At 35.8% G+C, this 20,044-nt stretch overlaps 1 protein-coding gene across 8 annotated transcripts in view; it reads right to left on the bottom strand.

Moving 5' to 3' along the window:
* The window catches only part of OXR1 (oxidation resistance 1), a 494,800-nt gene that overhangs the window by 42,667 nt on the left and 432,089 nt on the right, over positions 1 to 20,044 (bottom strand). For all 8 annotated transcript variants that reach the window (XM_037803208.1, XM_037803211.1, XM_037803214.1 and 5 more), the window contains 2 exons: positions 19,260 to 20,017; positions 3,303 to 3,471 (listed from right to left, as the gene is read on the bottom strand). In XM_037803208.1, the coding sequence (XP_037659136.1) occupies positions 3,303 to 3,471; positions 19,260 to 20,017 (927 nt within the window). The remainder of the gene's footprint in view (positions 1 to 3,302; positions 3,472 to 19,259; positions 20,018 to 20,044) is intronic.

Here is a 20,044-nt window from a genome sequence, read left to right as displayed (position 1 = left end):
TTATTAAATACCTTGATAAAACTTGAAGGTTCAAAATACATGCAAAATATACTACTGTATTATAAAAAGAGAAAACAAAGGAAGATGTTAAGCTACTTTCATTTGGTTGTGTTCTGACAAGTTGTTCTAAACTATGTTAAGATTCTTCTTAGTGTGCTTTTGACTAACTCAAGTGCTGTCCACAGTAATGTTTTTCCTCTTTGGAGAATCTAGTGACGGGAAGGGAAATTAAATCACGACTTTAATCTCATTCATTTAATGACCTAAAACACAAGAAAACAATGCAATTGCATACTTTGAGACTTGGACATTGTACAGTTAATGTAAATTTAATGTGCTCAACTTTTAAACCAACAATACCAGAAATTCACAGTGAATTACTGGTGCAGGGATAGATGATCTCATCTTTTAAAAGCTCTTGTTCCCTTTTCAATCTTTTGATTGATATAGTAAAGCCTGTGGTTACAAAAGAGAATTAAAACACTGATAACTATACTTGGGGGTTAAGCAAACATTTCAAATATCTGTTTTGTTGTCTTTCATTAGAATGAAAAATTGAAAATAGATTACAAATCTCTCAGCTAACGTACACCAATAACTAACTAACTTTGCTTCTGGAAACTGTATTTCCCAACTAACGATGTTTAATACCATTCATTACGTGGCAGCAGCTAACATATCAAAGGGTGTTAAGTTTTATTTTTTCAATGATATCTCACTATTAGAACAGCAATTTTCATAAGCTACATGTCTACCATAAAGTTGAGTACTAATAAAACTAATTTTAATGAACATTAGCCAAGGTGCTGGAACAATATTAAAATGGCAAATTCCACAGAAAAATTAAAATAAGGCCAACATTAATGAAAAAAAAATTTAATCCTTAAGTTAGTTTTAAAGATGTAATATAGTTACAATTTTCATTGTAGTCATCCCCATATCACATATCACTGGTGAATGTGAATTCTGGTCAAGGAAAGAATACCTGTATTATTATTAAGGTTTAAGGTTTTCCCATACTTGCAACTTAACAAGTCTGTATGTCAGAGTTGGATGGATATTCTCAGAAAACATGAGAATCACTGCAATATCAGTAGCCAAAGTGTCAGCATTTGTGTGGATACTTTGAGCCTCAATGCCCACAAGGTGATGGGAAGAAGGCCATAGGTTGTATTATAGAAGAGTAATCTTAAATTTAGTAATCCCTTTCAGGTGTTCATAAATCATGCAAATCATCCATATGTTTTAATTACTTGAATCACATTCTGTTGAAAGCATACATTGTACTGTATACTTTTTGGTGGGGGAAGAACTTTATTATTTCCCAAAGCAATCATCTTCAGAGTGACATATAAAGATTTTCCATGGGGTACATGGACACTTAAGATAGTTCTAATGGAATTAATTCCTATAGATTCAACTTTCATTTGTTCCTCTTTGCTCATGCTAATCTCCTGAGAAAAGAAGTGTGGTCAAGATAACTTTCAGATTCCCTCTTTTCTGCTTTTGTTAAAGCACCTTATAAAAGGAAGGGATATCCTCACCCATCCAGAATTTTACAGTGTTGCATGATTGAACATATTAAAAACTTCCAGATTGCTCAAGGTTGGTGCTGAGAAAATGAATGATTTTAAAACCTTGTGGATGTCAGGTAATTTCTAATTCACTGACTTTCACAAAACTGAGGGAGTTCCTATAGTGGTTCTCCTGTGATAACTAAAAATAATTTTTGGGCAAAGATGACCAATTTTTGGAATATAAATGGAAACATGTTTAAAGAAATGAATGACATTATAATTAAACTTGTTACTCTCAGCTACCTGTTTATGTTTCTCAGTAATTATAAGAAAAATGGGAGAGGAAGAACTGATCCTGACTCTCATCTTATCCCTTCACTAAATATTATTTGCCAATGGAAACATGAACTAATGGTGGTGGGGGCGGGGCGGAGCATGTATCTTACAAATATATGTATTTCCCATGAAATTTTACTTTTCACGTGTAATAATTAAGGCAATTTATAATTTATGCTGCTTTAATTGTGTATTATTAATAACTTTAATTATAAAACTTTTGTTTTGGATGTAGTTAATACTTGGAACACTAAAGTTGTTGAGAAAGAATTTTTCATGCATCTCTTCTATGTCTTGTGAGCAGAGGTAGTGAGTATCTTTGTTTATCACTATCTTCTCAAATAAGTTAACATAGAAAAAGCCTTGGGGTAGAGATAGTATCTACCTCTGGAGTAAAGGGCAAGCATGCTTACTGCCTCTTATAAAAGATCCAGGATCACTAAATTTAGGATTACTCTTCTATAATACAACCTATGGCCTTCTTCCATCACCCTGTGGGCACTGAGGCTCAAAGTATCCACACAAATGCTGACACTTTGGCTACTGCTATTGCAGTGATTCTCATGTTTTCTGAGAATATCCATCCAACTGTCACATGCAGACATGTTAAGTTGCAAGTATGGGAAAACCTTAAACCTTTTACTATTTTGACAACAGTCAGAGAACATTGAAATATACATGCAAATGCTGTGTGTATTTGTATATATATGTAATATTTTTCAGAGAAATATAGTAAGGGATAAAAATATAGTTCCTTTTAATAAAATTCTTTAAAGAAGTGCAATGGAAATATAAGATCAAAGAGAAAAAATAATGATGCAAATTCTAACTTTTAAAAGAACAGAGCTAAGTAGTTTTTAAATGGATAATGGCAGAAGGCAAATTATTGTGATGTCTACATTCCACTGTATGTATTTAAAATATCAATGTGACAGTTTTAAAGTGTCAATATTTATAATACAGTAATAATGAACATCTTTGCAAGTACTAAACTTAACGAAAATCTTACTGTGTGAGGGTACACAAACAAAAATATTTTGATGACCACATCCTTTTAGGACCTAATTTAGTGCCATTATATAGCAGGCATTCAATAAATATTTGAGAAATTTTCAAAAAGGAATTTTCACCTGCTTTTAGGGAGGAGCCATACTAGTTAATATTATGGTGAAACTTTTTGCTCTAAAACCTTTTAGGTGAGTCTTTTTACAACTATAATTTGGGTACATGTTCACTCTTTCTGCCAAACCAAAAAGAGAATAAAATTTAAAATGGGGGAAATTAAAGCATATAAACAAAGAAGCTAAATTATTTCAAATGGATTTAATGTGAGGTTTTAACCATAAGCCGTATGTTTAAAAAGTACTCTGCCACTGGTATAAAGTGATATACAAAATAATTCTAATTCAAGGATTCTCATTAATTTTTATTTGCTGTTTCCTTTTTTACCTTTCTTGTGGCACAGCAAACCAATACTCATGTTTCTTATCTCTCTGTGCATACTGTTGCATTGTTGCACTTGCTTGAGATACAAATGTTTTCCTCATTGGTTTTCCAACTCTGAGACATAAGAACTTATGTAATCGATGCCTTCTCTTTTCTTTTAAAAGTACAGAACCTAGAATTGAGAAGCAAACAGTGTTTATTTAATTCTCATACAACATGCTTAATTAATTCAAATTAGGTAATATTTTACCTCCAAACTTTTGACAAATAATTACAGAAAAAAACTTCAATCTACTGATACCTATATAGGTGAGTTGCCTTAAGTAACTTGCATTTTTTTTCCATCAAAGGTCAACTTGAAAGTATAGCAAGACTGAACTTAAAAGAACCAACTTAATGAGCTGAAATGTTATCTAGGTATATTTGGAAAAGATTAAAAGCTTCAGAAATTTTTAAAATTAAAGTTTATATACCCTATATACATATATAATCTATATATAATATATAAAAATATGAAGGTGTGATAAAACAATATACTAGATTCTGCCTCCTGTTTGGATAGTTTATTAAGTTTGAATTCCCTCTAACTTTTCTAACCTGAGACGCTGGCATAAGGTATCATGTGGGCCCTACAAGATGGTGGAGTCCAGGAACCTGGACATTAGTTATGTGAAAGTGGGACACTGTGGAGGAAAGAACACTTATAGTCAGGGGATCTGGGTACACATCCACATCCACATACAAAATATATGCATTTCCATCACTCCTTCTGAATTAAAAACTCCATGAAAGCAGAAAAATCAATATGTTACCTGAGATAAGTGCTATGAAAGAAGCAAACACTCTACCAGGAGAACATTTCCCCAAAGAAACCTGAATTGTTCTTTCGCGGGTTGGGGAGGCAGATTAGGTGAGGGGGTAGTGTTGTCAGGAGAGGCAAAGCAGTAAGACAAGAAGGTACTCAATAAGAAAGAAAAATAGCAGTTGAAAACATTTTCTTCCTGGGACAAACCTATCCCTATACATTTCTAAATATACAAAATGCAATTAAGTATAAATGAGAAAACTTAATGTCTGATATTACTCTTTTAATCTATTTATTTAATAAATAATAATTACCTAAAATAATTATTTTAATACATTTTTAATAAATTACCTTACTTTAAAAATGGTGCTTATGACTCTAAAGTAAGGCCAGAGAGATGCTATAATTCCTATTTTACAGAGGAAGAATAAGAACTGAGGCTCAGGGAGGTTAGCTGAAACTACAGACAATCGAGAGGTACAAAGTGACAGAGCCAAACCAAATTTTTTAATATTCCCCTGTCACACAAAAACAATGCCTTCTATTACTTCTTTGTAGCTCATATAAAAGGGGAAAGAAAATCAAAGCATTTCTAAAACATATAAACAATGGAAAAAGTCCATATTACATTATGTCCATTTTGTGGTATTATAGTAAAATGCCTTTTATTCCCTTGGAAATAAAATTTTTAACAAAGATATTAGGTAAGAACATTGATCCTTAGTTATAAAGAAGCTCTTTGCAAGAACCTCATACTTTCCTAGTAATGAAACTGTCCTTTTGAATATTTTAAATTTTTGCCTTCAATACAAAATTATATTCCCTTTGCATAGAGAAGATATCATTATTTAAGAATGTAAAAACATGTAAATCACAATGTGACAAGCAGGGCTCTTTGAAAATATAACATCTACTACTATTTATCTATCTATCTATACACAGACAACAAATGCATCTCAAATAATCATTCAATATGGCGTTACAGGTCAACCACTTCATAGTACTTAATTCAAATTTATGACATAAAAACAAGACTATTTAAATCTACCATGTTTTATACTGATTCACAAAAGATTTCCCCTCAACTACTTAGCTTATTAGTAACATCCATTTTTTCAAGTCTGAAATAAATTTCCAGAAATTAGTACTTTATTCCTAAAACATTACTCAATATCCTGGGAATAACCAATACTGTCCTACTTTTACACAAGAACTTTTGCTCCTCACTGCTCTTTCTCAATAATGCTGTGGCTTGACTAATAATTTTCTATGTAAGGCTCTGCATGCTAAATAGTCTACTAACCATCCAGTTACATCCATATCAATGTATCTAAGACATCCCAAGTTTTAATACTCAGAATAGGAACAAATGCTTCTGGATATGTGATTCAGAATGGAAATTGTAAAAAGTTCTCCCTTTTAAACAGGGTGAGAATATAATAAAACTGCACTGCTTTTGTGGTGTGGGCTATGCAACAGTTCCACAGGAAAAGAGTTTAGAGGCAAAACTAAACCTGGAATTTAGCAATTTACATATTGCTACAATTTGTATCTGATTTGAAACACTATAAGATGTTAATGTACAACAAGTGGGTTAGTCTAATGCTGACTTGGGCTTTTCTGATAGTCACACATTAGTGATTTGTTCATTTATTCAACAAATTTTACTGAGCATCTACCATGAGCTAGGCTCTGTTCTAGGCACTAGGAATAAATCAATAAATGAAACAAAGATGCTTGCCTTTGGAGCTCACAGGCTGGGGGGAGATTGAGAGAAACCATAAATATGATAAATAATTAAATAATATAAAGTTCTAGAAGGTATTAGTTCTATGGAAAAAAGAGCAGTGTTAAGAGGTATCAAGACTATAGGAGTGGAGGTCAGGGATAATTTTGCAATAGTAAATGGGGGCTTCAAGTTAAATCTCATTGAGAAGTTAAGATTACAGCATTTAAGAAAGACATGAAAGTAGTGAGGTAGTTAGCCAAACAGCTGTCTGAGGAAGGAATAGTCCACGAAGAGGGAGCATGAATGGCATATTCAAAAAACAGCAAAGGTGGGTAATGTGGTTGGAGTGATGTAAAATAGGGGGAGAATAGTGAATGCAGAGAATAGAAAGGACAATAAAATACTGAATTCTAGAGCATTTCATTATTAAGAGGTTAAAGAGAATGGGAGGAACCAACAAAGGAAAATGAGAAAAAGCAACAAATGAAGTAGGAAGAAAATCAAGGGAGTATGGTCTCCTGAGTAAATAAATCAATATTTTGCTCAAGAATACTAGACCCAAGTTCTCCAGTAAACATTGGGAGATACAGAGATTAAAAAAACAAAACAACAACAAAAAAACACAAATACATATATATTCTCTACTCTCAAGGGGCTTACAGTCTTGAAAGGAAACATAAATTAAAAAAAATATGAAGATACTATATGAAAATTTTGAAAAGAGACAGTTTACCTTTGAGAAAGTTTCAGAGAAGATCTATGAATGAGCAGAAACTTGATGTTATGAATTCTTCACGAAATTAAAGTCCAGTATTCTCAATGACTTGCCACTCTACATAATGATGTGCTTCGACAATTAAATTTATGGAAACTAAGTGTTTATAAACCTAAATTATTTTCTTGGCATACATTTTTATTAAATCATATATGAGCCAATATTACCAAAGTTGACTTGTCTAAAATTCTAGGCAGAAAGATTTCAGCTAAATTCATTTTTTAAACTAACCTCTCAAAAACATTCCTCAGTTAAGTCATAAAATAATATAAATCAGTGCCATATACCAAAGGATCTATAGCCTAATTTACATCATTATTAAAAAGTTTATTTGGCAATGTAAGGCAATTTTTTGGATTCCAATTCAAATTAACTCTAAAATTTCGTAAAAGGACATTTTTGAGACAAAAATAGTGAACACATCCTGAACTTGTTAGAGAATCATTAATATTTTAGGGCAGTGACTCTCAAAGTATAGCAATTAATGAGATCAAAACTATTTTTGTTTTAATAGTAACACGTATTTGCCTTTTTTAGTCCATTCTTTTGCTAGTATAAAGTGGAGTTTTCCAGAGGTTACATGATATGTGATTAAATGTCTCTTCTCTGATACCTAATAAATGTGTACTTGTATGTTCTTTTAAAAATTTTTTTCTGACTTTTAATTTCTAAACTAATAAAATCAATAGATACAAATTTGTGAACAAAAGTTCTTTGGAGTCCTCAATCATTTTTAAGACTCTAAAAAGTATTGAGAACCAATGTTTTGGGTGTGATAATGAAGTTATGGTTATGCTAAAAATTTTTATCTATTAGAGATATGTTCTGAAGTATTTATAGATGGCATTACATGATTTCTTGGATTTAAAATATTCTGGAAAGGAGAAAAGGAAGGAGTAGCAAAAAGAATGAAACAAGAGTAGCAGAATATTCATAGCTATTAATGCTGCTGAAGTAATGGACTTCATTATACTACTCTCTCTACTTTTGTGTTTTAAAATTTCTGTGATAAAAAGTATAAAAAAAGTTCATATGTAAATTAGATTAATCTGGAATTAATATTCCAATAGAATTAACATTAGAATTATTACCTAGGCTATCTGAGCTATACCCCATTCAACCCATAATGTATTAACCAGAAGCACTACATATTAGAAATGAAATACAGACTATTACCACTATTTTCATAATTAAATAGTGCCACAAAACAAAACTGAAAGAGAAAGTTGTGTTTTTAATTATCCTGAGTGCCAGTTTTTATAGGAAAACATTCAATCAAACGATGATGGAGGCTTCTGGAAGATGGCGGATTAGGAGAGACAGGGCAAAAAACATCTCTGTGAAAGATATTAGATAAAAGACAGAAAGTGATCCAGAACACCAGTTCCAGCGAAGCACTGGCTGGACAAGGTCTGCTAAATCCACAGGGAATGTGCACTTTGTGAAACTGGGAGTCTGCATTCTGAAATGAGTGAGTGAGCCTGCTGGAGTAGCCATGCCGTGGTCTGGGGAAACCGGGGGTTGGCATGTGGAGTCGGATTAGTTTTAAAAACCCAAAAGTGGCTGCGGATCCAGCAGTGAGAACTGTACAGTGAAGCGTGGCAGGAACTGCTTCCCCACGACCTATGGACATGCCTCAATATCTGGCATGGACGACAGCCTTTTGCACACCAGCAGCTAACTGTCTCAGAGCTAGGAAGACGTAGGTCAGCAAAAAGGGGAAAATAACAATACCCCATATAGCCACCTTCCCGGCGGGCTGGGAATGCTCCTGCCCAGTGCTGCAGCCCAGAGCTGTGCCGCACAACCCAGCGCAGCGGGAAGTGTTTCTGGTAACATGCACACACACAATATCTGGTATGGACGACAGCCTTTCACACACTGGCAGCTAACTGTCCTGGAGCTAGGAAGGCAGAGGTGTGTGGAAAGGGGGAAATTAACATGCCCCATACAGCCATCCTTTCATCAGACTAGGAACACCCCTACATGGCCCTGCAACCCAGAACTTCCCTTGAGGCTGTGCTCACTTGTGACAGTCTTCCCTCAGCAGAGGCCCTAGGAGGGCAAGGCTTGGAAGAGGGACCCACTCAGAAGTCCCAGGGACCATACACCAATACCAGGGACTTGTGGGTCAGTGGCAGAGACAAATTGTGGCGAGACTGAACTGAAGGTCTGGATTCCTGCCAACAGTTTTAAATCTCCAGGAAAACCCAGGAATTTTGATTATTAAAGCCACTCTCCCTTCTTAACTGCTCAGACACATGCCCCACATTCAGGGTGGTCAGCACCAACTACACAAGGGAACTTGGTGCACCAATTAGACCCCCACAAGATTCAGACCTCCACTCACCATAAAGACAAAGTTGGGCGAACTGGCTTCAGGGAATAGGTGGCTTGCAAACGCCACCTGCTAGTTAGAGAAAGTGTAGTCCATCAGGCTGTAGATATGACAAATTAGAAATAATTGTTCTAATAAGCCTATATATCCTAAAAGAACCTTATAAAGTTAAGCAAATACCAAGAGGACAAAAACAACAGAAAATTTTAAAGCATATGAAGAAACCAAACAATAAGGATAACCCAAACCCAAACACCCAAATCAAAAGATCGAAGGAGACATAGTACTTTGAGAAATTAATCAAAGAACTAAAGACAAACAACAAGAGCATGGCATAGGATATAAAGGACATGAAGAAGAACCTAGAAGAGCATAAAGAAGACATTGCAAGAGTAAATTTAAAAAAAAACAGACTATCTTATGGAAATAAAAGAAACTGTCCACCAAATTAAAAAGATTCTGGATACCCATAGTACTAAATTAAAGGAAGATGAACAGTGAATCAGCAACCTCAAACAGGACAGAATGGAAAATGAAAGAACAAAAGAAAGAATGGGGAGAAAAATCGAAAGGGATCTCAGGGATGTGAAGGACAATATAAAATGTCCAAATATAAGAGTCACTGGTGTTCCAGAAGGGGAAGAGAAGGGTAAAGGTCTAGAAAGAGTATTCAAAGAAATTGTTAGGGAAAACTTCCCAAACCTTCTAAACAACATAATTACAGAAATCATAAATGCCCAGCAAACTCCAAACAGAATAAATCCAAATAAAACCACTCCAAGACATATTCTGATCAGATTGTCAAATTCTGAAGAGAAGGAGCAAGTTCTGAAAGCAGCAAGAGAAAAGCAATTTACCACTTACAAAGGAAACAGCATAAGACTAAGTAGTGACTACTCAGAGGGCACCATGGAGGCGAGAAGGCAGTGGCATGACATATTTAAAATAATGAAAGAGAAAAATTGTCAACCAAGAATTCTTCATCTGGCAAAGCTCTCCTTCAAATTTGAGGGAGACCTTAAATTTTTCACAGATAAATAAATGCTGAAAGAATTTGCTAATAAGATACCAGCCCTATTTGAAATATTAAAGGGAGTCCTACCAACAGAGAAACAAAGAAAGGAGAGAGAGATATGGACAAAGGTTCAGTACTAAAGAGATTCAGTATGGGTACATTAAAGGACATAAAGAGAGAGAGAAAAAATACATCTGACAAACATAAACCAAGGATAGGATGGCTGATTCAGGAAATGCCTTCACAGCAATAATGCTGAATGTAAATGGATTAAATTCCTCAATTAAAAGATATAGATTGACAGAATGGATCAAAAAATATGAACCATTGATATGTTGCATACAAGAGACTCATCTTAGACACAGGGACACAAAGAAATTGAAAGTGAAAGGATGGAAAAAAATATTTCATGCAAGATACAACCAAAAGAAAGCAGGAGTAGCAATATTAATCTCAGATAAAATAACCTTTAAATGCAAAGATGTGATGAGAGACAAACAAGGAAACTACATACTAATAAAACGGACAATTCAACAAGAAGAAATAACAATCATAAATGTTTATGCACCTAATCAAGTTGCCCCAAAATACAAGAGACAAGCACTGGCAAAACTAAAGGAAGCAATTAATGTTTCCACAATAATTGTGGGAGACTTCAACACATCACTCTGTCCTATAGACAGATCAACCAGACAGAAGACCAATAAGGAAACTGAAAACCTAACAATCTGATAAATGAATTTGGGTTAACAGACATATATAGAACATTACATCTCAAATCACCAGTATATACATTCTTCTCTAGTGCTCACCGAACTTTCTCCAGAATAGATCATATGCTGGGACATAAAACAAGCCTCAATAAATTTAAAAAATTTGAAATTATTCAAAACACATTCTCTGATCACAATGGAATACAATTAGAAATCAATAACATCAGTGACTTAGAAAATTCAAAAATACCTGTAAGTTAAACAACACACTTGTGAACAATCAGTGGGTTAAAAAAGAAATAGCAAGAGAAATTGCAAAATATATAGAGACGAATGAAAATGAGAACACAACATATCAAAATCTATGGGATGCAGTAAAAGTGGTAATGAGGGGGAAATTTATACTGCTAAATGCATATATTAAAAAAGAAGAAAGAGCTAAAATCAAAGAACTAATGGAGCAACTGAAGAAGCTAGAAAATGCACAGCAAACTAATCATAAACCAAGTAGAAGGAAAGAAATAACAAGGATTAAAGCAAAAATAAATGACATACAGAAAAAGAAACAAAAGAGAGAATAAATAACACCAAAAGGTAGTTCTTTGAGAAGATCAACAAGACTGACAAGCCCTACCTAGACTGACAAAATCAAAGAGAGTGGAGGGATCTAAGATGGCGGCACAGAGAGGAGTGGAAGCTAAGTAGTCCCCCGGAACAACCGAAAAAAAACCAGAAACAACTAGTAAATCATCCAGAATAACTATGGGGGGGGAGACAAATGTGACCGCCCACTCATTATACACCAACCTGAATTGGGAGGAATGCCCAAGATCACAGCATAAAATCTGCAAGTAAAAACTGCGCATCCAAGTCAGAAGACCCCTCCCCCCACAGCCCGAACTGCAAAGCCTCCTGGTGCTGGAGAGAAGCTCTCTCCCAGCAAGCAAATATAGCTCAGCTGAGCTCCAACTGGGGTTTTAATTAGCGAGTGTGAACTGCTTACTACAAGGTACGAAACCCCAACAAGCAGAAAAGAGGCTTTGGGTGATGACTGACCTTGAAGAGCCGGAGGGTCACCTTGGACTAGCTCTCAAGGGGACTTTCTGTTCCTTTTATGGCTCAGTGGAGAAAGCGTCAGCCATTTTCAGTTCCCAGTGCTGTGACCCACACAAGGCAGAGAGAGACCACTGAAATGCTAATGACCTCCCTTAGGGGGTCTATCTTCTCTAAAAGGAAAGGGGTAGGGCCCAGCTCTACTACCTGCCTTCCATTCAGAACCAAACCCCAGAGCATGGGGAAGAACAACCACACCACCTTATACCAGTCTGACCAGTCTGGAATTACAGGCTAACAGGCGCCATCTGCTGGGCAGAAAAGCACAGTGACCTGAGGCATCACAGGATGTACCAACTTTCTAAGACACACCCTCAGGGAAATCCGATACTGAATACTTCCTCCTTCTGGGACCTGAGCCCGTTCTGGTCTGGGAAAATCTGATTGGGGTAACCAAGGAAACCATGCCTAGACAACAGAAAACTACAACCTACACTAAGAAAAATGAAGTTATGGCCCAGTCAAAGGAACAAACTTACACTTCAACTGTGATGCAGGAATTGAAACAACTAATAATAAGTCAATTCAAAAAGTTTAGGGAAGATATGGCGAAAGAGCTGAACTGTAGATGAAAACACAGGATGTACATAAGGTAGAAATTGAAAATTTGAAAAACCAACTGGCAGAATCTATGGAAATGGAAGGCACAACGCAACAGATGAAAGACACAATGGAAACATACAACAGCAGATCTCTCAAGAGGCAGAAGAAAACACTCAGGAACTGGAGAACAAGGCACCTGAAAGCCTACGCACAAAAGAACAGACAGAGAAAAGAATGGAAAAATACGAGCAACATCTCCGGGAACTTAAACACAAAACAAAAAGCAAGAATTTACGTGTCACTGATGTCCCAGAAGGAGAAGAGAAGGGAAAAGGGGTGAAGCAATAATAGAGGACATAATCAATGAAAATTTCCCATCTCTTATGAAAGACATAAAATTACAGATCCAAGAAGCGCAGCATACCCCAAACAGAATAGATCTGAATAGGCCTATGCCAATACACTTAATAATCAGATTATCAAATGTCAAAAATAAAGAGAGAATCCTGAAAGCAGCAAGAGAAAAGCAATCTATCACAACAAAGAAAGCCTGATAAGACTATGTGTGGATCTCTCAATAGAAACCATGGAGGCAAGAAGGAAGTGGGGTGATATATTTAAGAAACTGAAAGAGAAAAACCACCAATCAAGAATCCTATATCCAGCAAAACTTTCCTTCAGATATGAGGGAGAGGTTAAAATAGTCTCGGACAAACAGACAATGACAAAGTTTGTGAACAAGATACCTGCTCTACAGGAAACACTAAAGGAAGCACTGCAGGCAGACAGGAAAAGACAGGAGTGAGAGGTTTGGAAAACAATTTGGGGAGATAGTAGCACAGCAACGTAAGTACACTGAACAAAGATGGCTATGAGTATGGTTGAAAGAGGAAGGCTGGGACCTTGAGGGACACCAGAACAAAAGACGAATGATAAAGACTGGGACTGTGTAATTCAGGGAAACTTAGGGTACTCAACGATTGTAATAAAAGGTACAAATATGTTTTTACATGAGTTAGAACAAGTGAATGTCAACATTGCAAGGTGTTAAAAATAGGGTGGGATTGGGGGGAAAATACAATCAATGCAAACTAGAGGCTAGAATTAACAGAAACATTGCATTATGCTTCCTTTAATGTAACAAAGGCAATATACCAAAGCTAAATGCATATGATGGGGTGGGGAATAGGGGAAGGGTATAGGACTCCTGGCATGGTGATGCTGTCTGACTCTTTATTCTACTTTAGGTTAATGCTGTCTTTCCTTTTGTCGCTTTCTAGCTGTCAAGATTTTTTTGTTTGTTTGTTTGTTTGTTTTTCTCTCTTTCTCTTTTTCTTTTGCCTCTCCGTCTTCTTTGACTCTTCCTCTTTGTGGAAGAAATGGAGATGTCCTTATATAGAGTGGCAATGGTGCTCAATACATAAATACGTGACTATACGGGGAACCAACAATTGTTTGCTTAGGAAGGAATGTATAGTGTGCGAACAAAACCATCTTAAAAGAAATGGGTTGAAGAAGAAACCTTAAGGGCACTATATTGAGTGAAATAAGACAGACACATAAAGGCAAATATTGCAGGGTCGCACTGATATGAACTAATTATAAAATTAGTTACCAGACTCGAAATATGTTACCAGGATATAGAAATGAGGCTAAAGAATGGGAAGCGGTTGCTTATTATGAGCAGAATGTTCAACTAGGGTGAACTTAAATGTTTGGAAAGGAACAGGGGTGATGGTAGCATGTTATGAGAATAATTAACAGTGCTGAAAGGTGTGTGAAGGTGGTGGAAAGGGGAAGCTCAGAGTCACACATGTCATTAGAAGGAAAGTTGGAGGTTAAAAGACGGGAATGTATAAAACAGTGAATCTTGTGGTGGACAATGTCCGTGATTAACTGTACAAATATTAGAAATCTCTCTAATGAACTAGAACAAATGTATGTCACTATAACTAGAAGTTAATAATAGAGAGGCATATAGGGAAAAAATATATACCTAATGCAAACTATATACTACAGTTAGTAGCATTTTAACATGCTTTCATCAACAGTAACAAATGTACTATACCAAAACTATGAATCAATAATAGAGGGGGGCGTGGTTAGGGATATGGGAGGATCTGAGTTTCCTTTTTTTTGTCTTTATTTCTTTTCTGGAATAGTGAAAATATTCTAAAAATTGGGAAAAAAAATTAATTGTGTTGATGGATGCACAGCTGTATGGTGGTGCCGTGGGCAATTGATTGTATGCTTTGGGTCTTTGGTTAGTTGTATGATATCCAAACAATTTCAATTAAAAAAAAAAGGAACAAACAAAAAAAAAACAAATGAATGTGATAGAATATCACATATTTCATCTTTTATTTATGGTCATTACTTCCATTTGTATAATAGCAGTTAGCTTTGTTCTATAAATTGTCTTTTTTTCTGGAGAGTAGGAATTTAATTTTTTAACTGTGTACCTAATATGCATCCAATAAACTAAAACACCTGTATAAAAAAAAAAAAATCAAAAAGAGAGAAGACCCAAATAAACAAAATAATGAATGAGAGTGGTGACATTACTGCAGATCCCAAGGAAATTAAAAAAATTATAAGAGCATACTATGAACTGTATGCCAACAAATGAGATAATGTAGAGGAAATGGACAATTTATTGGAAACATATGTACAACCTAGACTGACCAGAGAAGAAACAGAAGACCTCAACCAACCAATCACAAGCAAAGAGATCCAATCAGTCATCAAAAAGCTTCCCACAAATAAATGCCCAGGGCCAGATGGCTTCACAGGGGAATTCTACCAAACTTTCCAGAAATAACTGACACCAATCTTACTTAAACTCTTTCAAAACATTGCAGAAAATGGAATACTACTAACACATTTTATGAAGCTAACATCACTGTAATATCCAAACCAGGCAAAGATCCTACAAGAAAGGAAAACTACACGCCAATCTCCCTAATGAATATAGATGGAAAAATTCTCAACAAAATACTTGCAAATCGAATCGAAAGACACATTAAAAAAATCATGCACCATGACCAAGTGGGGTTCATTCCAGGCATGCAAGGATGGTTCAACATAAGAAAATCAATCAATGTATTACAACACATTAACAAATCAAAAGAGAAAAATCAAATGATCATCTCAATAGATGCTGAAAAAGCATTCGACAAAATCCAACATCCCTTCTTGATAAAAGCACTTCAAAAGGTAGGAATTGAAGGAAACTTACTCAATATGATAAAGAACATATATGAAAAACCCACAGCCAGCACAGTACTCAATGGCAAGAGACTGAAAGCCTTCCCTCTAAGATCAGGAATTAGACAAGGATGCCTGCCGTCACCACTGTTATTCAACATTGTGCTAGAAGTGCTAGCCAGGGCAATCCAGCAAGAAAATGAAATAAAAGGCATCCAAATTGGAAAGGAAGAAGTAAAACTGTCATTATTTGCAGATGATATGCTCTTATATCTGGAAAACCCTGAGAAATCGACGACATAGCTACTAGAGCTAATAAAGAAATTTAGCAAAGTAGCGGGATCCAAGATTAATGCACAAAAGTAAGTAATGTTTCTATACACTGGAAATGACCAAAGAGACACTCAGTTAAAAGTTATCATTTTCAACAGGAACTAAAAAAATCAAGTACCTAGGAATAAACTGACCTATACAAAGAAAACTACATAACTCTACTAAAAGAAATAGAAAGGGACCTTAAAAGATGGAAAAATATTCCACGCTCATGGATTGGAAGGTTAAATGTCATTAAGATATCACTTCTACCCAAACTCATCTATAGAGTCAATGCAATCCCTATCAAAATTCCAACAACCTACTTTGCAGACCTGCAAGAGCTAGTTATCAAATTTATTTGGAAAGGGAAGATGCCTTGAATTACTAAAAACACTCTAAAAGAGAAAAATGAAGGGGGAGGACTCATACTCCCTGACTTTGAAGCTTATTATAAAGCCACAGTAGTCAAAACAGCATGGTACTGGCACAAAGATAGACATACTGATCAATGGAATCAAATTGAGAATTTGGAGATAGACCCCCAGATCTACGGTTGACTGAGATTTGATAAGGCCCCCAAAGCCAGTGAACTGGGACATAACAGTCTTTTCAGCAAATGGGGCTGGGAGAGTTGTATATCCATATCCGAAAGAATGAAAGAGGACCCCTAACTCACACCCTACACAAAAATTAACTTAAAATGGGTTAAAGCCCTCAACATAAAACTCCTAGAAGATAATGTAGGGAAACATCTTCAAGACCTCGTATTAGGCGGTCACTTTCTAGACCTTACACCCAAAGCAGAAGCAACAAAAGGAAAAAAAAAAGATAAATGGTAACTCCTTAAACTTAAAAGTTTCTGTACCTCAAAGGAATCTGTCAAAAAGGTGAAGAGGCAGCAAATTCAATGGGAAAAAATTTTTGGAAACCATGTATCTGATAAAAGACATACCTTGCATATATAAATAAATCCTACCACTCAATGACAATAGTACAGACAGCCCAATTATAAAACGGGCAAAAGATATGAAAAGACAGTTCTCTGAAGAGGAAATACAAATGGCCAAAAAAGACATGAAAAAATGTTCAGCTTCACTAGCTATTAGGGAGATGCAAATTAAGACCACAATGAGATATCATCTCACACCAATTAGAATGGCTGCCATTAAACAAACAGGTAAGTACAAATGCTGGTGAGGATGTGGAGAAACTGTAACTCTTATTCCCTGTTGGTGGGACTGTAAAATGGTTCAGCCACTCTGGAAGACAGTCAAGTAGTTCCTTAGAAAACTAGATATAGAGTTACCCTTTGATCCAGCAATCACACTTCTCGGTATATACCCGGAAGATCTGAAAGCAGTGACACGAACAGACATCTGCATGCCAATGTTCATAGCAGCAATATTCACAATTGCCAAGAGATGGAAACAACCCAAATGTCCTTCAAGAGATGAGTGGATAAATAAAATGTGGTACATACACACGATGGAATACTACGCAGCTGTAAGAACGAACGATGTCTTGAAACATGTGACAACATGGATGAACCTTGAAGATATAATGCTGAGCGAAATAAGCCAGGCCAAAAAGAGAAATATTATATGCTACCACTAATGTGAACATTGAAAAATGTAAAATAAATGGTTTATAATGTAGAATGTAGGGGACCTAGCAATAGATAGCAATTAGTGAAGGGGGAACAATAACCTTATAACAGATAAGATATCGTGGGTGAATTTAATGTTCCGGAAATGCTCAAGAATGACTATGGTTTGTTAATTTCTGGTGTGTATGGTAGGAACAACTTCACAGAAACGTTGTTATCTTAGGTTATCTGTCTTTCTTTTTCTTGGGGTAGAGTAGGAACATGTTGAAAGTAATGTAGTTATTTTAGGTTAGTTGTCTTATTCCTTTGTTTTGGATTGTCTGAAATGTTTTTTTTTTTTATTGTATTTTTTTTTTTTTTTTAATTTTTTGATACAGTTAATAGTTAAAAAAAAAAAATGAAAAAAATATGCAGAGCCCCTCTGAGGAGCTGGGGGAAAATGCAGAGCTGTTGGGCTTCCCCACCTGGATGGGCAAAAGATATGAAAAGATATTTGCTCACAAACATTGAGGACTGGTGGTTTGATGTGCTGAACCTTCTATCAAGGGACTTGCCCTTGGGAAGCCTGTTACTGCAAAGGAGAGGCTAGGCCTGCTTATAATTGTGCCTAAGATTCTCCTCCCGAATGCCTCTTTGTTGCTCAGATGTGGCCCTCTCTCTCTAGCTAAGCCAACTTGGCAGGTGAAATCACTGCCCTCCCTACTACGTGGGCTCTGACACCCAGGGGAGTAAATCTCCCTGGCAAAGTGGAATATGACTCCTGGGGAGGAATCTAGACCCGGCATTGTGGGATGGAGAACATTTTCTTGACCAAAAGGGGGATATGAAAGGAAATGAAATAAGCTTCAGTGGCAGAGATATTCCAAAAGGAGCCATGAGGTCACTCTGGTGGGCATTCTTACGTGCAATATAGACAACCCTTTTTAGGTTCTAAGGAATTGGCATACTTAGCAGTAAATACCTGAAACTATCAATGACAACCCAGAACCCTTGAATCTTGAAGATGATTGTATAAAAATGTAGCTTATGAGGGCTGACAATGTGATTGGGAGAGCCATGTGGACCACACTCCCCTTTGTCCGGTGTCTGGATGGATGAGTAGAAAAATGGGGGCAAAAAAAATTAAAGGAAAATTAGGGTGGGGGGGACAATTTGGGTGTTGTTTTTACTCTTATTTTTTTATTCTTACTTTCACTTTTTCTGGTAAAAGGAAAATGTTAAAAAAAATAAATCAGGTGATGAATGAACAACTATATGATGGTACTGTGATCAGTGGATTATATACTTTGGATGACTGTATTGTGTGTGAATAAATCTTAATAAATAAATAAGTTAAAAAAAATACCCTAAAAAAAAAATGATGGAACTTTTGGACACAATGAAGAGTCTTAGAAATGGACTTTAATGTCTTAATTGTGTTTTTTTTTAAAAGTTGGGATTTAAATGTACTACAAATACAACTTCGACAATTACATATCGCAATTAGGACATTACATGTGTCAAGAGGTAACAGACCAAGAATTGAAAGAGAAAGTAGAGAAATGAAAGGTATTAGAACTTGTATGTACTCTCAAGAGAAAAACTATTTAAAATAGATTGCAGTGAGAGTTAGGAATGTTTAAAATGGTGACATGGTTCAACATGTATAAAATCCACCTGTGGGAAAGGAAAGGAAAAGACAGTCTACATGTAACCAGGGTAATATCAGTGAAGGACCACTTGCCTACTCTTCAGAGTGGCCTTATAGCAGCTTTTCCAACAGCAAGAAATGATAAAAAACTATATACTCTTTAACACTTACCTTCTACATGTCCATCAGCAGCTGCAATTTTATGCTTAATTTCTTTTTGTGACACCTGTTGAATATTTTCCCTTTGCTGTTTAGTTTGTTGCATAGTATGGGTTTTCCAGAGTTTACGGAGCTCTTCTACCTCTGTCTCTGATTCCTGATTTTCTTCTTTTCCTAGTTTTCCTTTGTTGACAATTTGTTTTTGTTTAAATTCTGTCACCTCACCACAAAACATACTTTCTTTTTCATTCTCTCCTTGGTGTAGTGAATCCTCAGGGAGAAGAAAATCCTGGTCTGTACTACCTTTTATACTTGCGCTTTGTTCTTCAGGGCCTGATGTTTCTTGGAAACTATCTGTAACCTGATCTCCTTCTTTTATAGCCATTTCAAGATTATTTAAATCAGTATTATGAGATAACGTCCCAACCTCATGTCCAGTATTGGATTGTAAGTGACCAGGAGTACTAATAGACTCTGAGTTGACTGTCAAACATTCTGCTGCAGCCTGATTGACAGTCTGCACAGATTCTGATGACGCACCAGAAGATTTATCTTGTCGCAGCTCATCTGAAGAGACAAGCTCCTCTCGTATAGGAGAGAGTTCTGATTCTGTGAACACATCTTCAGAAAGAGACTCCTCAGTGCTCCTGGGAGCAGTGCTGGCACTATCATTTCCTGCATCACAGATTCTTGAGTCTATTTCATCTGTATTACTTCTTGTCATTTTCTTCAAATGGCAGATATCTCTTACTGATAACTGATCTATCTCTCTGTCAGTAAACAAGAATAAGGTATTA

This window comes from Choloepus didactylus, chromosome 14, assembly GCF_015220235.1.
Source record: "Choloepus didactylus isolate mChoDid1 chromosome 14, mChoDid1.pri, whole genome shotgun sequence".
NCBI classification, from domain to species: Eukaryota; Metazoa; Chordata; class Mammalia; order Pilosa; family Megalonychidae; genus Choloepus; species Choloepus didactylus.
Note: the sequence above shows the minus strand (reverse complement) of the source record. Positions and strands in the feature narration are given on the sequence as shown.